General features: G+C 36.2%; 1 protein-coding gene across 1 annotated transcript in view; it reads left to right on the top strand.

Annotated features, from left to right (window-relative positions):
• CNBD1 (cyclic nucleotide binding domain containing 1) overlaps positions 1-23,047 on the top strand; it is a 437,858-nt gene that overhangs the window by 45,773 nt on the left and 369,038 nt on the right. Inside the window, exon 4 of the mRNA XM_059168841.1 lies at positions 16,207-16,365. Coding sequence (XP_059024824.1) covers positions 16,207-16,365 — 159 coding nt within the window. The remainder of the gene's footprint in view (positions 1-16,206; positions 16,366-23,047) is intronic.

The following is a 23,047-nucleotide window of genomic DNA, read 5'->3' as shown; positions in this document are numbered from 1 at the left end:
ACACTGTTTATTATATAAATGCTGGTGAAGCTATTTTTCTCGTATACTAATTGCCTAGTTTAGTAGTTGCCACCAGAAAGTTGTTGAAAAAAAATTTTTTTAAAAATCTTTAGTCAATTTCTTCCATATATATCAAGATGGGGGTGCTGGTGGCTGAGAGTGCAGGTAGAGAAGATAGGAGGAAAGAAAAAAAGAAAACAGAAGGAAGGAAGGAAAGAAGGAAGGAACGAAGAAAGAAGAAAGGAAGAAAAAGGAAAGGAAAAGAGAAAGAAAGAAAGAAGGAAAGAGAAAAGGAAAGAGGAAGAAAGGGAGAAAGGCAAGGGAGAAATGAAGGGCTGTCATGCTAGCTCATGAGAGCAATATTTGGACCTTTTAGAGAATTCTATGAAGGAAAGGGGAGGGAAGTTTATAGAAATCAAACTAAGCCTCACCCATGTTCTGATGTCTTTTGTGGCCCAAATCAAAGCCTTTACTGTGGCAGTATCGTAGCAAAGTGGGGTAGGATTTTCCTGCATTAGAGTGGACTGTTAGAAGGAAGTTTCAAGTCTGAGTTTAAAGAAACCTACCATCCATGTTTACAACTGCCACTGAGGAATGGCTGATTATGCTAAAAGGTAGGCCCTTTTGTCACACTTCCTTCCTGATCATTTTGGTTAGAATTGTCTAACTAAATTTGACAATTTGGTTAGATTTAGATCGTTTTGGTTAGAATTATGGGAATATCTGCTGAGGAAGGTTGAATGGCTCTGCCTGGGGGAGAGGCATTTTAACTTGGAGTTGTGGAGCTATCCAGGAGAAAGGAAAGGTAGAGAAAACAAGGGGCAGACAAGAAGCAAGAGGAGCCAGGAAAAAATTGGAGAAGTGTGTACAGAGTAAGGAGAAACCACTGATCCTAGGCATTGGATTGAGGACATTTAAGAAAGCCCTATTTATGAATTTCAAGTGTGCTGTGCTATATGTGATACAACATCTCTTTAGGATAACCCCAGTGTTTGATGAAATCTATTAAACTTACAAATTCTCTAAATATTTGGTTTAGTTTAGTTTTGTTGAGGAAATATAGTCAGAGCTGGTTTTATTTCTGGATAAATAAGACATGGAGTAAAGAGTATTTAAGGAAGAAATAGTACAGTCTGGGGAAATATTTAAATCTTGAGAGCTTTGTTCTTCTGTGGATTTGCATGGGACTTTATCTAGATTTTAAGAGGCCAGTAGAATCCACCTTTCATAATTTGTATTGCATGAAATTCCTGACCAATATCCTGATAATGGAAAAATGTGATATCATCAGTTAAGAGACAGGTAGTAGACGTGGTACAATTATGAGTTCAGCTGGAGGAGTATTGTAAATGTTGATGTATTTTCTTATAAATCCCATTCATCAAAGACTATATGCAACTAAGGGGGAAAGCCATCTTTGATTCAAGTGGAGTCTTTTCTATGCTTTAAAAGGCTATAGTTGAATGTTTGGATCTTCTTCCACATTATGTACTATTGGTGGAGGAAATTTGCCTCCCTGTGCTTCCAAATTGGCCTTTCCGTTCTTCAAAACTAGATGCTTCATTCATTACTTAAAGTAGCCATATGAGGCTGAGATTTCTTCAAAGAGATTACTTTAAAAAGAGGAATAGAAATTCTAGAAATTTACTGGACACATTTTCTCTGCATTTTAGTTTTCTCTTCAATAAATTAAGTCTAGTGTGAATGACAGTATTGCTGAATGGTTATACTGTGTTTTATCATTGTTTCTCAACAGTCAGTAATCATTAATTCCTATACAGAAGTCAGGTAGAGAGCCTTGGTACTGAAACAATGTTTTCTATAGAATGTGGAAATGAGATTAGAAAAGAAACTTGATAAAAGCCACTGAAGGGATGTGTAAGAGCTTAACAAAGCTAATTTGAGAATGCTGAGAATAATTAAGGATCAGGAAAATCAGATAATGTAGATTTGTAATCACCAAGTGTGTTACCAGTTCATCAGTGTTCTGTGGGTGGAAAAAGTAGGGTGACTAAAAAGGAAAAATTAAAATGATATATACCTGGGAACTGAGAGAGTGAACAAAATAAAAGCTTCTTTGTTTGGGTTTGGAGGTTAGCAAATGTTTGTTGAATTGGATTGTGAATACAGGGAGTTTAGGTTATAAGTGAAGACAGAGTATGGTATTTGATTACACTTATAAATATATTTTAATATATTGTTAGATTAAAGGTTGTCTTTAGACATCCCACATTTTAAAATTTGAGCTTATTAATTTCAACCAATCCTTTGTAAGCAAATAAGCTTTTTGAAATAATTTCACTTTCTTGCATTTTCGTATGGCTTGTCATATATTATGGAAAATGTATTGCTGTTTTATTACATAGAGTACATGTTAAGTCCAGCTGTTCACATTTAACTGTGGATTTTCTATTGCTCTTTGGAAACGAAAAGAGGAGACTTTGAGTTTGGCATAGACATTTTTTTAGTAGAAACTAGGGAAATATTGCTTACCTCTGTCTAATCTTAAAATATTCTTTCTTATATTATAAGAGACGACAGGATTCCAATGTTTGCTGTCAAGAGTACATAATGGAACTTGCCTTTGAATCCTCAGTTGTAACTTTGGATATGTTGGCAACGTGTAGGACAAAGTCAGCACTATTGTACAGCATAAGACAAAGCTTGCAATTTATGAACTTGTATCTTGGGGATGGCATTTACCCATAATTATTTCCCTGGTTTGTCATTAGTGATAATTAAGAGAAGCTTAATAAATGGAGTATACATAGTACACTTAAAGTGACTGTATTTATTTGTATTTTTATGAGTCAGGCTGACCTTATTTATAAAAAAAAAAAAAAAAAGGATCCGAGAATCCTCATATTTTACTCTGGCTCTAACTACTGCCTAGTAAAATTTATAAGATTTACAGAAAAGTGGGGGATGGAGTTACAGATTTGGGGAAATGATTTTTTTTTTTTATTTAATTTATTTATTTCACAGAGAGAGATCACAAGTAGGCAGAGAGGCAAGCAAAGAGAGAGGGGAGGAAGCAGGCTCCTGCCAAATAGAAAGCCTGATGCGGGGCTCTATCTTAGGACCCTGAGATCATGACCTGAGCTGAAAGCAGAGGCCTAACCCACTGAGCCACCCAGGCGCCCTGGGAAATGATTTTTAAAAAAAGTTTGTAAGACCTATAATGCAAGAATACACAGATTGCAATGTGTTGTTCTGATGGCCTTTGGACTACTCACATCTGGGTTTGTTGTTCTGCAATTTGGCAATTGCGTTGCCTTAGCAAGATTACCTAAAACTTTGACTCTTAGTCTCTTCATCTAAAATGGAGACAATAATACGTACTCTATAGTCATGTTGGAGGACTGACTGAGATAATGTATACTAAATGTTATTTTATTTTGCTTGGTGGTGGTGCTAAATCCCAGTCACCTGTATTTATTGAGGCCTTTTTTTTTTTTTTTTGGTCTTTAATATGGCCAATTTAAAAACATTGATAGCTACAAAAACTATGATGTTGCATAAAACTATTATTTTACTAGTGCATGATTGTGGAATATGCACTGGCCATTTAGAAAACATTGGTTCACTGGGTTATACAGATCTTAAAAATGTTGACATGTTTATGCAATATATGAAGATCACAGTTTTTAATAACATCACTAATCATCAGAAAAGGCTAAAGTGTTAGGAATTTGTCAAGTTTACAGACGTGGATACAAGTTTTCCAAAAATCAAATTTTACTTGAAAGCTTGAATTTTATAAGTGACAGATACTGTATATTTGAAGTGACAACTGTACTTTACTCATTTTTGAGAAAATATATTCCAAACATCAAAGTCATTTATTATCATTTGTTTTTTGGCTATTCTTTCAAGTAAATATGAAGTGCAGTGAAAAAAGTGGATAGTTTAGCTTACAAATCAGGTAATAGCTCACTTTTGAGAAAATAATCCATTTGAAATGCTGCAAAAATTCTTTATTCTTTTCATTTCGTCACACAGAATATCACAAAAAAAGTGTACTCAGGGTTAGAGGATTGAGTTTTAATAAAATTAATATTTTTTCTGGCTTTTTAAAGATTGCAAGTGTGTGGCAGTGAAAAATTCAGTGACTTCTAATATAGTTTGATCTCATTACTCTGAATCATGCTTAGTTGCAAATAGTTTTACCCATCATTATTTTTGCATGATTAAACTTCAACACAGCAAAAAGAGGGAAATCATATCTTAGTGATATTTTGATCTTTTTAAATAATATTTTTTCTCTTTACAGTTACTGAGGAATTAAATAACAGTGATTTCCTATGGTCTATATAACTTAATAAATGCAGGAAACATGATTAATATTTTACAATTAGATTCACAAAAGTCAAAAATTTAATAATATCATGGTGGCAGTGAGAATGTAGAGCAACTGAAACTTACATCTGGACTACTGTTTTAGCCATTTTAGAAAATAATTTGTCTAATTATTAATATAATTGAGGATGAATACATTATGACTTAAACATTCTAATCCTGGGTCTAGTCCCTGGAAAAGTTGTGTATATACAAGACTAGTAATGGTAGGCAAGTTTGTATAAAGCAAGCAAACCAACAGAAAGCAAAACAAACCTGGAAACAAAATCTCAGTTGCCCACAGATGAGAAAATGGGAATAGAAAATCCCCTTTGTGATATATAAACATAACGAAATCTTAGATAGCAGTAAAATGAGTGAAAGATAGTCATTAAGTCTCATAAACACAGTGCTGAACAATAACAACAAAAAAGCGAGTTGCAGAATGCTTAAGAATTCGTTTATATCGAGAGGAGTCAAGATGGCGGAGAAGTAGCAAGCTGAGACTGCTTCAGCTAGCCGGAGATCAGCTAGATAGCTTATCTAAAGATTGCAAACACCTGAAAATCCATCGGCAGATTGAAGAGAAGAAGAACAGCAATTCTGGAAACAGAAAAACAACCACTTTCTGAAAGGTAGGACCGGCGGAGAAGTGAATCCAAAGCGACGGGAAGATAGACCCTGGGGGGAGGGGCCGGCTCCCGGCAAGCGGCGGAGCAACCGCGCACAAAATCAGGACTTTTAAAAGTCTGTTCCGCTGAGGGACATCGCTCCAGAGGCTAAACCGGGGCGAAGCCCACGCGGGGTCAGCGTGGCCTCAGGTCCCGCAGGGTCACAGAAGGATCGGGGGTGTCTGAGTGTCGCAGAGCTTGCGGGTATTGGAACGGGAAAGCCGGCTACAGAGACAGAGCCGAGAGTAAGTTCGCAGCTCGGTGTTACCTTGAACCGGTCGCAGGCTCGGTGAGCTCGGAGCGCGGCCGGAGGTCAGGCAGACGGGAGTAACTGGGCGCTGTTCTCTGAGGGCGCACTGAGGAGTGGGGCCCTGGGCTCTCGGCTCCTCCGGGCCGGAGACCAGGAGGCTGCCATTTGTATTCCCGTCCTCTGGAACTCTACGGAAAGCGCTCAGGGAACAAAAGCTCCTGAAAGCAAACCCGAGTGGATTACTCACCCCGGCCCCGGGTAAGGGCGGTGTAATTCCGCCTGGGGCAAAGACACTTGAGAATCACTACAACAGGCCCCTCCCCCAGAAGATCAACAAGAAATCCAGCCGAGACCAAGTTCACCTACCAAGGAGTGCGGTTTCAATACCAAGGAGAGCAGCAGAATTCCAGAGGAGGAGAAAGCCAAGCACGGAACTCATGGCTTTTTTCCTGTGATTTTTTTTAGTCTTGCAGTTAATTTAATTTTTTCTTTTTCCTTTTTCATTTTTTTTTTTTTTCTCGCCTTCGGGTAAAATTTTTTTTTTTTAACTGTTACCTTTTTCTTTTTTAACGATTTTTTACTAGTTTATCTAATATATATATATATATATATTTACATTTTTCTTAGGTGTTTTCTTTTTTTAAAAAAATTCTTTTCTTTTCTTTTCTTTTTTTCTTTTTTTTTTTTTCTTTTTTCTTTCTTCCTTTTTGAACCTCTTTTTATCCCCTTTCTCCCCACTCACGCTCTGGGATCTCTTCTAATTTGGCTAAAGCATATTTTCCTGGGGTTGTTGCCACCCTTTTAGTATTTTACTTGCCCCTTCATTTACTCTTATCTGGACAAAATGACAAGACGTAAAAATTCACCACAAAAAAAAGAACAAGAGGCAGTACCGAAGGCTAGGGACCTAATCAATACAGACATCGGTAATATGTCAGATCTAGAGTTCAGAATGACAATTCTCAAGGTTCTAGCCGGGCTCGAAAAAGGCATGGAAGATATTAGAGAAACCCTCTCGAGAGATATAAAAGCCCTTTCTGGAGAAATAAAAGAACTAAAATCTAACCAAGTTGAAATCAAAAAAGCTATTAATGAGGTGCAATCAAAAATGGAGGCTCTCACTGCTAGGATAAATGAGGCAGAAGAAAGAATTAGTGATATAGAAGACCAAATGACAGAGAATAAAGAAGCTGATCAAAAGAGGGACAAACAGCTACTGGACCACGAGGGGAGAATTCGAGAAATAAGTGACACCATAAGACGAAACAACATTAGAATAATTGGGATTCCAGAAGAAGAAGAAAGTGAGAGGGGAGCAGAAGGTATACTGGAGAGAAATATTGGGGAGAATTTCCCCAATATGGCAAAGGGAACGAGCATCAAAATTCAGGAGGTTCAGAGAATGCCCCTCAAAATCAATAAGAATAGGCCCACACCCCGTCACCTAATAGTAAAATTTACAAGTCTCAATGACAAAGAGAAAATCCTGAAAGCAGCCCGGGAAAAGAAGTCTGTAACATACAATGGTAAAAATATTAGATTGGCAGCTGACTTATCCACAGAGACCTGGCAGGCCAGAAAGAGCTGGCATGATATTTTCAGAGCACTAAACGAGAAAAACATGCAGCCAAGAATACTATATCCAGCTAGGCTATCATTGAAAATAGAAGGAGAGATTAAAAGCTTCCAGGACAAACAACAACTGAAAGAATTTGCAAATACCAAACCAGCTCTACAGGAAATCTTGAAAGGGGTCCTCTAAGCAAAGAGAGAGCCTACAAGTGGTAGATCAGAAAGGAACAGAGACCATATACAGTAACAGTCACCTTACAGGCAATACAATGGCACTAAATTCATATCTCTCAATAGTTACCCTGAATGTGAATGGGCTAAATGCCCCTGTCAAAAGACACAGGGTATCAGAATGGATAAAAAAACAAAACCCATCTATATGTTGCCTCCAAGAAACACATTTTAAGCCCGAAGACACCTCCAGATTTAAAGTGAGGGGGTGGAAAAGAATTTACCATGCTAATGGACATCAGAAGAAAGCAGGAGTGGCAATCCTTATATCAGATCAATTAGATTTTAAGCCAAAGACTGTAATAAGAGATGAGGAAGGACACTATATCATACTCAAAGGGTCTGTCCAACAAGAAGATTTAACAATTTTAAATATCTATGCCCCCAACGTGGGAGCAGCCAACTATATAAACCAATTAATAACAAAATCAAAGAAACACATAAACAACAATACAATAATAGTAGGGGACTTTAACATTCCCCTCACTGAAATGGACAGGTCATCCAAGCAAAAGATCAGCAAGGAAATAAAGGCCTTAAATGACACACTGGACCAGATGGACATCACAGATATATTCAGAATATTTCATCCCAAAGCAACAGAATACACATTCTTCTCTGGTGCACATGGAACATTCTCCAGAATAGATCACATCCTCGGTCCTAAATCAGGACTCAACCGGTATCAAAAGATTGGGATCATTCCCTGCATATTTTCAGACCACAATGCTCTAAAGCTAGAACTCAACCACAAAAGGAAGTTTGGAAAGAACCCAAATACATGGAGACTAAACAGTATCCTTCTAAAGAATGAATGGGTCAACCGGGAAATTAAAGAAGAATTGAAAAAAATCATGGAAACAAATGATAATGAAAATACAACGGTTCAAAATCTGTGGGACACAACAAAGGCAGTCTTGAGAGGAAAATATATAGCTGTACAAGCCTTTCTCAAGAAACAAGAAAGGTCTCAGGTACACAACCTAACCCTACACCTAAAGGAGCTGGAGAAAGAACAAGAAAGAAACCCTAAGCCCAGCAGGAGAAGAGAAATCATAAAGATCAGAGCAGAAATCAATGAAATAGAAACCAAAAAAACAATAGAACAAATCAACGAAACTAGGAGCTGGTTCTTTGAAAGAATTAATAAAATTGATAAACCCCTGGCCCGACTTATCAAAAAGAAAAGAGAAAGGACCCAAATAAATAAAATCATGAATGAAAGAGGAGAGATCACAACTAACACCAAAGAAATACAAACTATTATAAGAACATACTATGAGCAACTCTACGGCAATAAATTTGACAATCTGGAAGAAATGGATGCATTCCTAGAAACATATAAACTACCACAACTGAACCATGAAGAAATAGAAAGCCTGAACAGACCCATAACCAGTAAGGAGATTGAAACAGTCATTAAAAATCTCCAAACAAACAAAAGCCCAGGGCCAGACGGCTTCCCGGGGGAATTCTACCAAACATTTAAAGAAGAACTAATTCCTATTCTCCTGAAACTGTTCCAAAAAATAGAAATGGAAGGAAAACTTCCAAACTCATTTTATGAGGCCAGCATCACCTTGATCCCAAAACCAGACAAGGATCCCACCAAAAAAGAGAGCTATAGACCTATATCCTTGATGAACACAGATGCGAAAATACTCAACAAAATACTAGCCAATAGGATTCAACAGTACATTAAAAGGATTATTCACCACGACCAATTGGGATTTATTCCAGGGCTGCAAGGTTGGTTCAACATCCGCAAATCAGTCAATGTGATACAACACATCAATAAAAGTAAGAACAAGAACCATATGATACTCTCAATAGATGCTGAAAAAGCATTTGACAAAGTACAACATCCCTTCCTGATCAAAACTCTTCAAAGTGTAGGGATAGAGGGCACATACCTCAATATCATCAAAGCCATCTATGAAAAACCCACCGCAAATATCATTCTCAATGGAGAAAAACTGAAAGCTTTTCCGCTAAGGTCAGGAACACGGCAGGGATGTCCATTATCACCACTGCTATTCAACATCGTACTAGAGGTCCTAGCCTCAGCAATCAGACAACAAAAGGAAATTAAAGGCATCCAAATCGGCAAAGAAGAAGTCAAATTATCACTCTTCGCAGATGATATGATACTATATGTGGAAAACCCAAAAGACTCCACTCCAAAACTGCTAGAACTTATACAGGAATTCAGTAAAGTGTCAGGATATAAAATCAATGCACAGAAATCAGTTGCATTTCTCTACACCAACAGCAAGACAGAAGAAAGAGATATTAAGGAGTCAATCCCATTTACAATTGCATCCAAAACCATAAGATACCTAGGAATAAACCTAACCAAAGAGACACAGAATCTATACTCAGAAAACTATAAAGTACTCATGAAAGAAATTGAGGAAGACACAAAGAAATGGAAAAATGTTCCATGCTCCTGGATTGGAAGAATAAATATTGTGAAAATGTCTATGCTACCTAAAGCAATCTACACATTTAATGCAATTCCTATCAAAGTACCATCCATCTTTTTCAAAGAAATGGAACAAATAATGCTAAAATTTATATGGAACCAGAAAAGACCTCGAATAGCCAAAGGGATATTGAAAAAGAAAGCCAACGTTGGTGGCATCACAATTCCGGACTTCAAGCTCTATTACAAAGCTGTCATCATCAAGACAGCATGGTACTGGCACAAAAACAGACACATAGATCAATGGAACAGAATAGAGAGCCCAGAAATAGACCCTCAACTCTATGGTCAACTAATCTTCGACAAAGCAGGAAAGAATGTCCAATGGAAAAAAGACAGCCTTTTCAATAAATGGTGCTGGGAAAATTGGACAGCCACATGCAGAAAAATGAAATTGGACCATTTCCTTACACCACACACAAAAATAGACTCAAAATGGATGAAGGACCTCAATGTACGAAAGGAATCCATCAAAATCCTTGAGGAGAACACGGGCAGCAACCTCTTCGACCTCTGCCGCAGCAACATCTTCCTAGGAACAACGCAAAAGGCAAGGGAAGCAAGGGAAAAAATGAACTACTGGGATTTCATCAAGATCAAAAGCTTTTGCACAGCAAAGGAAACAGTTAACAAAATCAAAAGACAACTGACAGAATGGGAGAAGATATTTGCAAACGACATATCAGATAAAGGACTAGTGTCCAGAATCTATAAAGAACTTAGCAAACTCAACACCCAAAGAACAAATAATCCAATCAAGAAATGGGCAGAGGACATGAACAGACATTTCTGCAAAGAAGACATCCAGATGGCGAACAGACACATGAAAAAGTGCTCCATATCACTCGGCATCAGGGAAATACAAATCAAAACCACAATGAGATATCACCTCACACCAGTCAGAATGGCTAAAATCAACAAGTCAGGAAATGACAGATGCTGGCGAGGATGCGGAGAAAGGGGAACCCTCCTACACTGTTGGTGGGAATGCAAGCTGGTGCAGCCACTCTGGAAAACAGCATGGAGGTTCCTCAAAATGTTGAAAATAGAACTGCCCTATGACCCAGCAATTGCACTATTGGGTATTTACCCTAAAGATACAAATGTAGTGATCCAAAGGGACACATGCACCCGAATGTTTATAGCAGCAATGTCCACAATAGCCAAACTATGGGAAGAACCTAGATGTCCATCAACAGATGAATGGATCAAGAAGATGTGGTATATATACACAATGGAATACTATGCAGCCATCAAAAGAAATGAAATCTTGCCATTTGCAACAACGTGGATGGAACTAGAGCGTATCATGCTTAGCGAAATAAGTCAAGCAGAGAAAGACAACTATCATATGATCTCCCTGATATGAGGAAGTGGTGATGCAACATGGAGGCTTAAATGGGTAGAAGAATAAATGAAACAAGATGGGATTGGGAGGGAGACAAACCATAAGTGACTCTTAATCTCACAAAACAAACTGAGGGTTGCCGGGGGGAGGGGGTTGGGGAGAAGGGGGTGGGATTATGGACATTGGGGAGGGTATGTGATTTGGTGAGTGCTGTGAAGTGTGTAAACCTGGTGATTCACAGACCTGGGGATAAAAATATATGTTTATAAAAAATATATGTTTATAAAAAATAAAAAATCAAAAAAAATAAAATAAAATAAAATAAAATAAAATAAAAAAAAAGAATTCGTTTATATCAAGTGCAAAAATAAATATGCAAAATTAAAATTAAGTTTTTAAAGGGATGCATACATTTTTGATTAATCTGTATAATGAAGACCAAGGAACAAAATTCAGGGTAGTGGTTATCTTTGGAGTGAGTGCTACATCTGTCCATGAAGAAGTAGTTGTATAGTGCCACAGGTACTTTATAAAGATCTGAGTGGGTACACTAACACTGTTTTATTGTTATTTTTTAAAGTACAATGTATTATGTATTTTTTAACTTAATAATCAATAGAGAAAATGCCAAAACTTTAAGAAGTTAATAGCAGAGAAATGAATAGAATTGCCTAATTATTGGCTCATTATGGTTACTATCCAATTCTATAGATAATTTCATGCATCCCTATCATTTACGTTGAGTAAAAATTAATTCAGAAATAATTAGATGTAATGATTACAAAAATATGGAAAGATTACTAGAAGATATTAATCTGTCTTATAGTGTCTATGTCTATTTGACATGGTCAATAGATTTTTGAGTTGAATTTAGCATCTTTAGAAATTTCTTCGGCAGGAAAATTCCATGTACGTCCTTGTTTAAAAAAGGAATATTCTTTTTGTAACTCTTTTCATCTTGAATGTCTCAGTTTAAATCTCTCTGTGAGAGACATTATCTTTTCCTACATGTTTACATTCTTATAAGAACCCTGTGATTGTTTTTCACAACATATATAAATTCTTTATATCACTTTTATTAGCTTTCAATAACATATTTAGAGACTGATTATACTATTAGTGCCTTCCTGCATTGGGTAGTAAGGAACATATTGGCTAAGCCAGACTGTCCTGAGACCTAGTTGCCCAGGAGATACCTGGCTGGCCCTGTCCAATGATGGCCAATATTACATGTTGCATCAGAAGTTGCATGGGTGAAGTCCTGATCATGGTAGGACTTTCCAAGACATGATAGGACCTTATCTTAAGTAGGTGTATCACCATCATTATAAGCCAAGTATGTGTCCTGTGAGGAAATGGGGGAGACTTTTGAAACCATGCTCACTGATGACTGATGATATCATGTGTTCCCTGCTGAAATATGTATACATTGACTTTATTGCAATAAAATGGAGTAAGTGGCATTAAGAAAAAAAAAACGGTAGTAAGGAACATAAAGGCAGAAATACAATTGTTTGTCTAATGAACTTTTCCCTAGCAACCTCACTAAGTTCTCTTATGAAATTTGTAGATTCTAGAATAGTGATAATGCCATGTCATTAATAATAATGTCATTAATAATTATAATGTTATCTGACAAAAAAATAACAGTTTTACTGATACATTCTGGTTCTTACACTTTTTACTTGTATTTTAATGCCCAACACCTCCATTATTGTATTGAATAGGTTAAAGCAGGATAAATGCCTTATTTCTAATTCCAGAGGCAAAGCTGGAATTAATAATTTTGTCATATTAAGAAAGTTCATTATTTCTAGTTTTGTAGGATTTTATATTACACATAAATATTATATCATATGAAGTGTTTAGATAATCATAATTTTTCTTATTCCATTAATGTATTGAATTACATATCTGAAATAATATTCCTGGTATAGTGTCAAGTAGGCTATGCTTTACTTTCTTTTAAAATTATTATTGGATTCTGTTTATTCTTATTTTGCTTAGAATTTTTGCATCTATATTGTGATATTGGCTTATAATTTTCTTTTCTTGTAATATCCTTGCCAGGTGTTGATATTAAGGCTATGTTGGCTTCCTAAAACTAGCTGGAAGGTATAACTGTCTTTTGTATTTTCTAAAAGTATTTGGATTTATTTATTTATTAAGAGTTTTGGAGCACCTAGGTGGCTCAGTTGTTAAGCATCTGCCTTTGGCTTGGGTCATGATCCCAGGGTCCTGAGATCGAGCTCCACATCAGGCCCCCTGCTCAGTAGAAGCCTGCTTTCTCCCTCTTCCACTCGCCCTGCTTGTGTTCCCTCTCTCGCTATGTCTCTCTCTCAAATAAATAAATAAATAAATAAAATCTTAAAAAAAAAGTTTGAATTCATCATTAAGACCATTTTGATCAGGAGTTTCTTTGCAGAAAGTTTTACTTATTAGTTATATTCTTTTTTTTAAGGTTTTGTTTATTTATTTGAAAGAGACACAGTGAGATAGGGGAACACAAGCAGTGGGGGTTGGAGAGGGAGAAGTAGGTTTTCCACTGAGCAGGGTATGGGGCTCAGTCCCAGGACCTGGGGATCATGGCCTAAGCCAAGAGCAGACACTTAACGACTGAGTCACCCAGGTGCCCCTTATTAGTTATATTCTTTAAAATATTTAGAACAATTAAAATTTCTATTTCTTGTATCAGTTTGGTAATTTGCACTTTTACAGTGATTTATCTCATTCTAAGCTTACAGATTTATTGGTGTAAAATTATCCATAATATGATAATTTTATATCTGAGATCTGTGATGAAATCTCCTTTTTCATTCCTGATATTTATTTCTACTTTCTCTCTTTTTGTTCTTGAACAATTTTTTGCTAAGTGCAGTAGATCTGATTTTTCCAAGTTTGTTAGATTTTTAAATAACCAAGTTTTGGTATTGTTTATTACTCTGCTTTAAGAGATATTTTTCTTTCTTTATTGTATACTTCTACTTATTTTGGATATACCTTGCTCTTTTTTTCTCCCTTCTTGAGGTGGGTCCTTAGCTCATTGATTACCAATTAAAAAAATACATCCACTTAAAGCAGTATGTTTCTTTCTAAATAGTTTTATATATACCTTTTTAGTCTAATGCCTGAAGAATCCTTAAGATGATCAATTGAAGAAAGACCAGTAAAGCAGCTAATCATTGAGGAAAAAGGGACAAATCTTTGTGTACAATCCCAATGAATTGTCAAATTAGATTAGAGGGTAAAAGAATCCTAAACATATTAGATACAGAAGCATTGTATTTTACACACATACACACACACACACACACACAACATAGTTATACAAATAGTGCATGTCTAGGCATAATCTTAACATATAATGACTAAGACATTATGAAAAAAAAAATCTTTAGAGGCCTGAGAATAACACAAAGGATTCAGTTTTCAAGTTAAACCCATGAGTATCAGAGACTTTACCCCATATTAAACTTTGCTTAAAAAATTTAAAGGTACAGGTTATCATGGAATATAGAGAGATGCAGAAGACTGAGATCACCAACATAGCTCTCCAGAAAAAAAGCTGAATCACGTCCGTGGCCTTCCATACTCTCACTTGCCTTGTCTTCTTGTACAATTTATTAACTTCTCATGAAATGATTTTTGCATTTTATATGACTGATTTTTTTAGATTATATATATTGTATTATTACTAGTTGTACTATATAATGGTGAGGATAATTTTCTACCATTTCCTGAAGAGCATAGAGCACAATTTAATCAATTAATCAATTAATGTGTATGGCCACATATTTGTTCCTATTGCTTTTGTTGGTTTAGTAGCTCCTGGTTAATTTTAAGAAGCTTAAATGTCACTGGGGACTATTGTGAATCCTATGGCTGCCTTGAGATTTCCAACACAAAGTAGGAAATTAGGGAGTCATGTGACTTGGACAAATAAGATGAACTTGGACTGGAAGAATACTAAGTCCAATGGAGACTCACTTCCCACATTCCTGCCACAAAGTCGGCCATATCTGCCTCTCACTTTTCCTCCAGTCCATGGACCTCTCTTCTCCAGAATATAAAAACTTCATTCTTTTTGCATTTTAGCATCCAGGCTGGGTGGAGGAAAGCCAATTGCTTTGTACCTGAATTCTTATCATTGTTGAGTTTTACTGTGCTTACTATTTATGGGAGTAACTAGGGATAGAGTTTTAAGTGGTGTTCCAGGTCTGGAGGAATAGTTGAGTTTCTGCAAAAGGAATGGAAGAGAAATGGATTTTGACTTTTAATTTTATCTTTGTAAGTTATGCTAGGCTATCTCATTTCTGTATACATCAAGCAAGTAAGTTTTACTACTGATATTTTAATATCTGCAAACTTTAGAGATATTAAGGAAACTCTAGCTCTACTAGTTATGAGTGGTAAGAGAAATTATATAAACCTTTTAACCTGAAATTTCCTTATCATATCAATAAGGGATAATATTGCTTATTTCACATAGTTAATATTGATATGTATATATAATGTTTAGCAAAACAACTAGCATAAAAACTCAAGTATGCATTAGACATTAATGTGATTATTTACTGTTATTATTATTCCAATTAATTTTTATCTTATATTTAAGTATGATTTTTATATTCTCTTGTATATAATACAGGTCAGTAATCTATGATAACTTTGGCTTTTATCATCTCCTGCACATTGTTTTTTTCTTAAGGATAGACAGCATTTGTTAGTTTTTGCTCTTAGAGTTTTTAGTGACTTTTTGATAGGAATGCGTGGAGCTAAAAAAATGAATGGAGAATGGTCATTCAATTATACATCTCCTGGGGACTTGGGTGTATGACATACTATAGCATAAGAATAAAGAAAAATGGCTGCTTTCCAAGATGTTCATAATTTACTAGTTGGAAACAAAAGTTTTTAAAAAGCACTTTTATTGTTGGTATTAAGTTTACACCAAAAAACAAGTATATAGCTATAAAGACAAGGATGTTAACCATTGACTTCAAATATTTCCTTAAAGTATGTACACTTAGTTACAAAACATGTTCCAATCACTTAATACAGTTATAATATGTATAACCAAGTTCTGTATGTAGAAAATATTTTATGTATGTCAGTGTTGAGGCTTAACAATGATGTATTTAACTGTACCGCTGATGATTGGGGGAAAAAAAGTAAGGCATTGAAAAGGCATACACTATTAAAATGCCAAATTATCTTACAACAGTGCCTTTGTAGTCTTGACAGTAAAGAGTTCATGTCAACCATTTTGTACAATATGCAACACCATAATCTGTTATGTTCCTTTGTTCAGAAAATCTATCGAAGAGACAGTAGAATATGAACCCCCAAAACGTGATGATTCTCACAATATAGCTATCCATGTTAAAATAGCACGTGGTGGTCTTACTTTATATGAGCCCAAAAAATTTGAAGAAGAGATTGTAGAATTCCTGGATATTTTAAAGAAATTGTAAGTATTTTTAATATATTACTTCTTGTAGTTGAATAATAGTTTTGAATAGCTCTACTTTTTTTTTAAAGTTAGCTGCTTTTGGGTAAGTGTGCTTTAATTGTATTCTACCATTAGTGATTGATTCAGGAGAGGTAGAAATACTGAAGACAGTTTCTAGATGAATGGAGTCTTCATCAATTCCATCTTCATGGCATATCATGGATACATTGGTAATATATCCAACTGTGGCACATTTTAATTTTATGTTGCAAGCAAAATAGGTGTTATTTACTGATTGTGTTAAATCAAAATTATGTTTAAGATTTCATCAGCTTATGGTTACTTGTCATCTTTTCACAGCATTTAAACTATCTTCTCCATCACAGAGGCTTTAAGATAAACTTACCTCATATTCTTTTTAATTTCTCGGAAGACATTGTACTATGATTGGGACACATTCCTGAAGGAAGAGGAGGAGAAGGAGAAAGGAGGGCTTAAATTTAGGTGGAGGCTGGTTTCCAGGGTTGGTATTGCATTTGTAAGTAAAATTAAAGTTGAAATGAGACGAGAAGAAACTGTGATAATAGAATAAAATGAAGAGAAAGTGTCAAGACTAGAATTGTGCCCCAAATAAAAACCAGTAGCATGGAATGAGAAACCAAAAATCTGTCATTTATGTTTGGTGGAATACACTAAGAATTCTATACTAGAAGCACTCTTCTTCAAAATTGTCATTTCAGGGCCACCTGGGTGGCTCAGTCGGTTAAATAGCTGACTCTTGATTTCAGCTCAGGTTTTGATCTCATGGTCCTGAAATCATGCCCAGCGTGGAGCCTACCTGAAAAAAAAATTAACACTGCAAATTTGAGAAAATATGGTCAGAACTTCCAGGAAATTCAAGAATAGTCAGATTTCTGATACTTTTATTTAGAACAACATCAATGAAATAAACACAGCAAATACTAGACCCCTTATAAGAAGGGAGTTGTGAGGGAATTATAGAGAAGGAAATCATAACCACCTGTCTCACAGGGGTATAATTAAACTGGTAAGCTGCAGAAATAGAAGATTTAATGAGAATGGGTTCAGTCATTATGCTAAAAATATACTTTGGTAGAAAATCACTAAAGCACTGAAAGTTACTGGAGCTATAGCCACTTGCATTCCATTAAAACATAATGTTGACAAAAATGGCATTGATTAAATATTTTAAGTGTCTGGAAACCCGTGAATCATCCACTGCTGATTTCAGATTGTGTTGGGCTGCAGGATTTTCAGTGGGGTAATCTCTGTCTTTCTGAAAATAACAAGTGGCACTTCCCAGATGACATAGGTTCTGTCTAAAATGCAGGAGGAGCTCAAGTGACACGATTCTCTGGCAAGGTGTTAAAATCCTAAGAAGTAAATGTAGGCTGAAGGTAGGATAGAAATTAGAAATGGATAAAAACCCAGTACTATGTTAGCAAGACTGAGCAGGAACTATGGTAGAAGGCTATCCAAACACAAGATGGAATAGACAAAGAATCTACCGCCGCATCCTTAAGTGGACCTCCATGAAGTCCACTTAACAATAAAACTACAAATACCCTACACAGTAGATGTTGGGAGAGTGGCAATTTCCAGAACCCACTCCCTCACTCACATGTGAGAGAATGTGTGGGTAGGTAGAGGAGATCTTGAAGTACTCCAGGCTCCTACTTGCAGTGGCTCAGAATTGGCCACGTATGACTTTTCAAAATGAAGGTGGCAGGTCTTGACAGCTACCAATGGGTGGGACTGTGTCACTCACTGAGTTACAAGGGCAGAGTATATGAGAGGGGAACTCACTTTTATGTTTAATGTTCACAAAGGCTTTAATTTTTATACATAAAAATTCTGATTCATTCTCATATTAGTGCTTTGAAGTCGATATAATAAACTAGCCAGTAAAAGCAGTGCATGTGCTTAGTCCATAATCTATATTTATTCTTCTGCAGATATGTTTTTATCCTCTTGTCTTCTTGGTGCACTAGTGTATTCATTTTCCATTACTGTATAACAGATTATCATAACCATAGTGACTTAAAACAACATCCATTTATCATCTTTATGGGCAAGGCTTAGTTGGGTCCTTTGCTCATATCTCAAAAGGTTTCTTTTTTTTATTAACATATAATGTATTACTTGTTTCAGTGGTACAGGTCTGTGATTCATCAGCTTTACACAATACATAGCACTCTCCACAATACATACAATACATATCCTCCCCAATGTCCATCACCCAGCCACCCCATCCATTCTGCCACCCCCACCCCCCAACTCCAGCAACTCTCACAAGGTTTCAATTAAGGTGTTTGTGGAGCTCCATTCCTTTCTGGAGCATGAGGTCCTCTTCCAAGCTCGTAAGTGTTGGCAGAATTTGCTCCTTGTAGTTGTAGGGCTGAGGTCTCTACTTCCTTCCTGCCTCTCAGATAGGCACCCATTTCATCTCCTAAAGACCTGCAGATCCTTGCTGAATCACCATCCCTCAGACCTTCCCACAACATGGAAGCTTACATATTCAAAAGCCAGCAAGGGAGATTCTCTCTTTCTCCTATTCTGCTAAGATGAATTTTTATATAACCTAATCAAGGACATGTATAGTCCATCACCTTTGTCATATTATATTGGCTAGAAATTAATGTTGGTTTTGCCCCCATCCCTAAAAAACTCAGGTGGGGGGGATGAGTAGAGGGTCTTAGGATATGTTAGCCATATTTAGTAACATCATAAGTCTCTGTGACTCAATCACATATGCAGTGGGGCTGTGTGCTTTATGTACTCAGATAAAGTACTTTAACTAAAATTATGTTTATTGATGGATAAGTTGTCACCTCTGTAGCCCACTTTATTTCTAACTGAACCATGATCAGATTGATGGGCTTCCTTCCTGAAGTGATTTAACACATTTTTAAAAGTAGCTATCTACTTTCTAAAATTCTTCAGTTTGTTATCCTGACTAAAATTTTAACAAATAAATTTTGAGTAATAGTAGCCTCTTTTTAAAGAAATGCAAATATGCATTGGAAGATTAAAAAGCTTTTGCTTAGGGGTACCGGGGTGGCTCTATTGGCTGAGCATTTGACTTGTGATTTTTGCTGGGATCATGATCTTGGGGGGTTGGAATCAAGCCTCTTATTGGGCTCTTTATTATGAGTGTGGAGGCTGCTTGAGGATTCTTTCTCTCCCTCTCTTTCTCTCTGCCCCTCTTAAACACCACCCCGCATACACATGCTCACACACATAACACTCTCTCTCTCTCTCAAAAAGAAGCAGCTATTGCTTATTGGTAACTTGGTGAAATTTGGTTTAATCATATTGATTACTTACCTTCCATTTTAATTCAGCAGCTTTGAGTAAACAGTGCTGTGTGAGAGGAAGGATAAATGATTTTGAAACATTAAAATCATTAGAAATGGCAAGTCTGGGAGATGTCTTCAGCGAGGTGGGGGTTTGAGTAAAAGATGCTGTGTAATTAGGAAGTGTGTGTGAAGAACAGACTGAGAGGGAAAGATAAGAGATAGAAAAAAGAGTTGGGAGACTTTCTGTTAAATTTTTTGTTTTAAGTTGTATTGGATTGAATATAAGCCTGTAATGTTTATTGGTTAAGGTTTTGGATTTTAACCAACAGAAATCAATTCTGGTTAAAACAAACAAACAAACAACAAAAGACGGGGGAAAGACAGGAAACCTATAGAAGAATATTGGGTAGCTCCCCAAATAGAAGAACTACGAGATACTGGAGATGATATGAGCTAGAGCACCTCTGAATGTCTCCTCAAGATGCAACACTGGACTTGGGGCACCTGGTGGCTCAGTCAATTAAGTGTCTGTCTTTGGCCTAGGTCATGACCTTGAAGTCCTGGGATTGAGCCTCCTAGTGGGCTCCTTTGCTCAGTGGGGAGTCTTCTTGTTCCTTTCCCTCTGTTCCTCCCCCAGCTTGTGCTCTCTTTCTCTCTCACACAAATAAATAAAGAAAATCTTAAAAAAATATACTACACTGGACTCATTCAGCTACGAGTATTTTTGATTGGGAGTTTTTAGGTTCACACTGTAGTTCAGGGATAAGAAGTCAGATTGTTGTAATTTGTTTTTGTACCCACCCCTTGGATAAATACTGAAGGGGCAGTGCACTTTTATTGATAGTTTTACTGAGTTTATATTCAATTGGTAAGTGATAGCCTTTCTAAAGGGATAGCATTTCAAAAGAGAAACTACTTTAGAAGGAGGGGGAGATGGATTATGAATAAACATCAAAAGTTATGAACTAAAACATGACTTAGAATTTTAATTTATAAGTAAATTTACTGATTTAATATTTTGTTTCTGGCAATGTTCTTGGTATTGGGACTTGACGGGTGAACACACAATATATTTGCCCTCAGGGGAGCTTATATTCTAATGTGAGAGAGAGAGAGATAATAAAACATATTATTATGTCAGTGAGTGATAAATGCTAGGAAGAAAACTAATGCAGAATTGGGGGATAGGGTATGATGAAAATGATCAGAAAATCTTTTTTGAAAGGTGACATTGATTAGATAATTTCATGAAATAAGAGAGAGCTAGGCAATCAAGTATCTTGGAGAAGTGCATTCCAGGCAATGCAAGAGCCCAGGATGGCAACATGTTTTGTAAATTGAAAAAGAAAATTTTAGCAAGGAGGCCAGTACTATGAAAATGCATGAGTGAAGGGAAAAGTTGGAAATGAGACTTTGGAGGTAGCCGGGAATCAGATTATTACCTAGAGTCCTGTAGGCCATTGTAGGTTTTGAATCTTGATGTAACTAACAAAATGGGAGTGACACATTGTGATTTAAATAGTAATAGGTCACGTGTGGAGAGCGGACTGTGAGTGTAGGAGTTTTAGGGTGACCTTAGGAAGCTGTATGGAATTGGTCTTGGTGAGAGATGACTGTAGCCTGAATTCTGTGTTAGGGAGTTTGGTTTGACATATAGAACTTGATTTTATTTATTTTTTTAAGACACGAGTTTTCTTTTCTTTCTTTTTTTTTTAAAGATTTTATTTATTTATTTGACAGACAGAGATCACAAGTAGGCAGAGAGGCAGGCAGAGGGAGAGGGTGAAGCAGGCTCCCTGCTGAGCCAAGAGCCCGAAGCAGGTCTCGATCCCAGGACCCTGAGATCATGACCTGAGCCAAAGGCAGAAGCTTAACCTACTGAGCCACCCAGGTGCCCCAAGATATGAGCAGTTTTCAGTTGATAGTACTGGAAGCACATCAGATTCTTTGCTCAACTTGACCACTAACAGTCAGTATCCTGGACAAATGATCTAATACTCTCACATGTTTGTATTTGATTACTCTGCCTATAACAGTGACCAGCTTTTAAAATGCAATTATGGATTGCTTTGGTAAGAATAATTGGTTTCTTTATAAATGACTAATTTCCGAAAAGAAAAGTAACATGCATGTATATTTGTGAGGGTCTTGGAAAGGGTAGGAGAAGAGACAAACTTATAAATGAGCTGTGAAAAGCAGTTTAAGATCCTCTGAGGAAACTTGGCCCAATTGTGTTTTCTCCTACTTTCTCCAATTAAAGATGCTTCCTTTGAGGGAATGAGGCATCAGAAGATCATTATGTTTCAGTGGAGCGGTGATGCAAAGCCCTTCTCAGGAATGACTCAGAGGAATTGCTCCCTGGAAGGACATGAGGATTTTTACTTTTTTAGATTCAGGCTGCTTAAAATCCAAATACAATATGGTTCCTACACTGTTGTTTTCCAGTGAAATGGCATATAAGATGAGAAATTGTAATCTTAAATTATATTTTAAGGCTGTATGCTGATGAGAGAAAAATACTTTGTGGGGTTAATTCTGTTAAAAATACAGAGTTTGGATAAAAACTGACTTATGGAACATAGGTTAATAAAGAATGGTGTGAATATTACAAGTAATTTAAATTTTTGACAGAAAACAATCATCATTTAGGATATAAGATTGGAATTAAATGAAGAGAGTTATTTGTGTTTAAGAGATGAGTTAGCAAAAGACAGAAATTAAAGACTCCTTGACAGTAGATTGATATAATAGAAGAGTAAGGCACTGAATCTTAGTCTATCAGGGTAAAAGTCAAGGTCACATTGGAATACACATATTGTGAAACCCCTGAAGTTTGTAGTCTGCAAGACCTGCGTTCTAAACTGGACTCCTCTAATTACTGGTTGTATGATCTTGGGAAAACTTCTATCTCTTGATATACAATTTACTCATATATAACATGGGTACAATTAGATTAAGAAGTGCACTTGTTGTGATGAGCAGTGGGTAATGTATGGAACTGTTGAATCACTATATTGCACACTTGAAACTAATGTACACTTATGTTAAACTAATATACTGGAATTAAAATTAAATTTAAAGAATAAAATAAAATGGGCACAATAATTAACCTCATAGGATCATTGTTGTGAAGCCTAAATAGAGTTAAAAATGTAAATTCCATCCATATTACTTAATCTGTCCTATGTGGTACATTGTATAAGTCAATCTTCCCTTTGCCAAATGATCTTAGATCTTATGTATTTTGATAGGCTCTCATTCAAAAGATTTTACTATGTACTTGCTACATTTGAATATAAAAGGATTCCTAATATCTCAGAATAACAATGCATTCCATTTTTTATTTCTTCAAGAAAGAATATGCAAATTTCTTACAGTTT

Source organism: Mustela lutreola, chromosome 3 (genome assembly GCF_030435805.1).
Source record: "Mustela lutreola isolate mMusLut2 chromosome 3, mMusLut2.pri, whole genome shotgun sequence".
Classification (NCBI taxonomy): domain Eukaryota; kingdom Metazoa; phylum Chordata; class Mammalia; order Carnivora; family Mustelidae; genus Mustela; species Mustela lutreola.
Note: the sequence above shows the minus strand (reverse complement) of the source record. Positions and strands in the feature narration are given on the sequence as shown.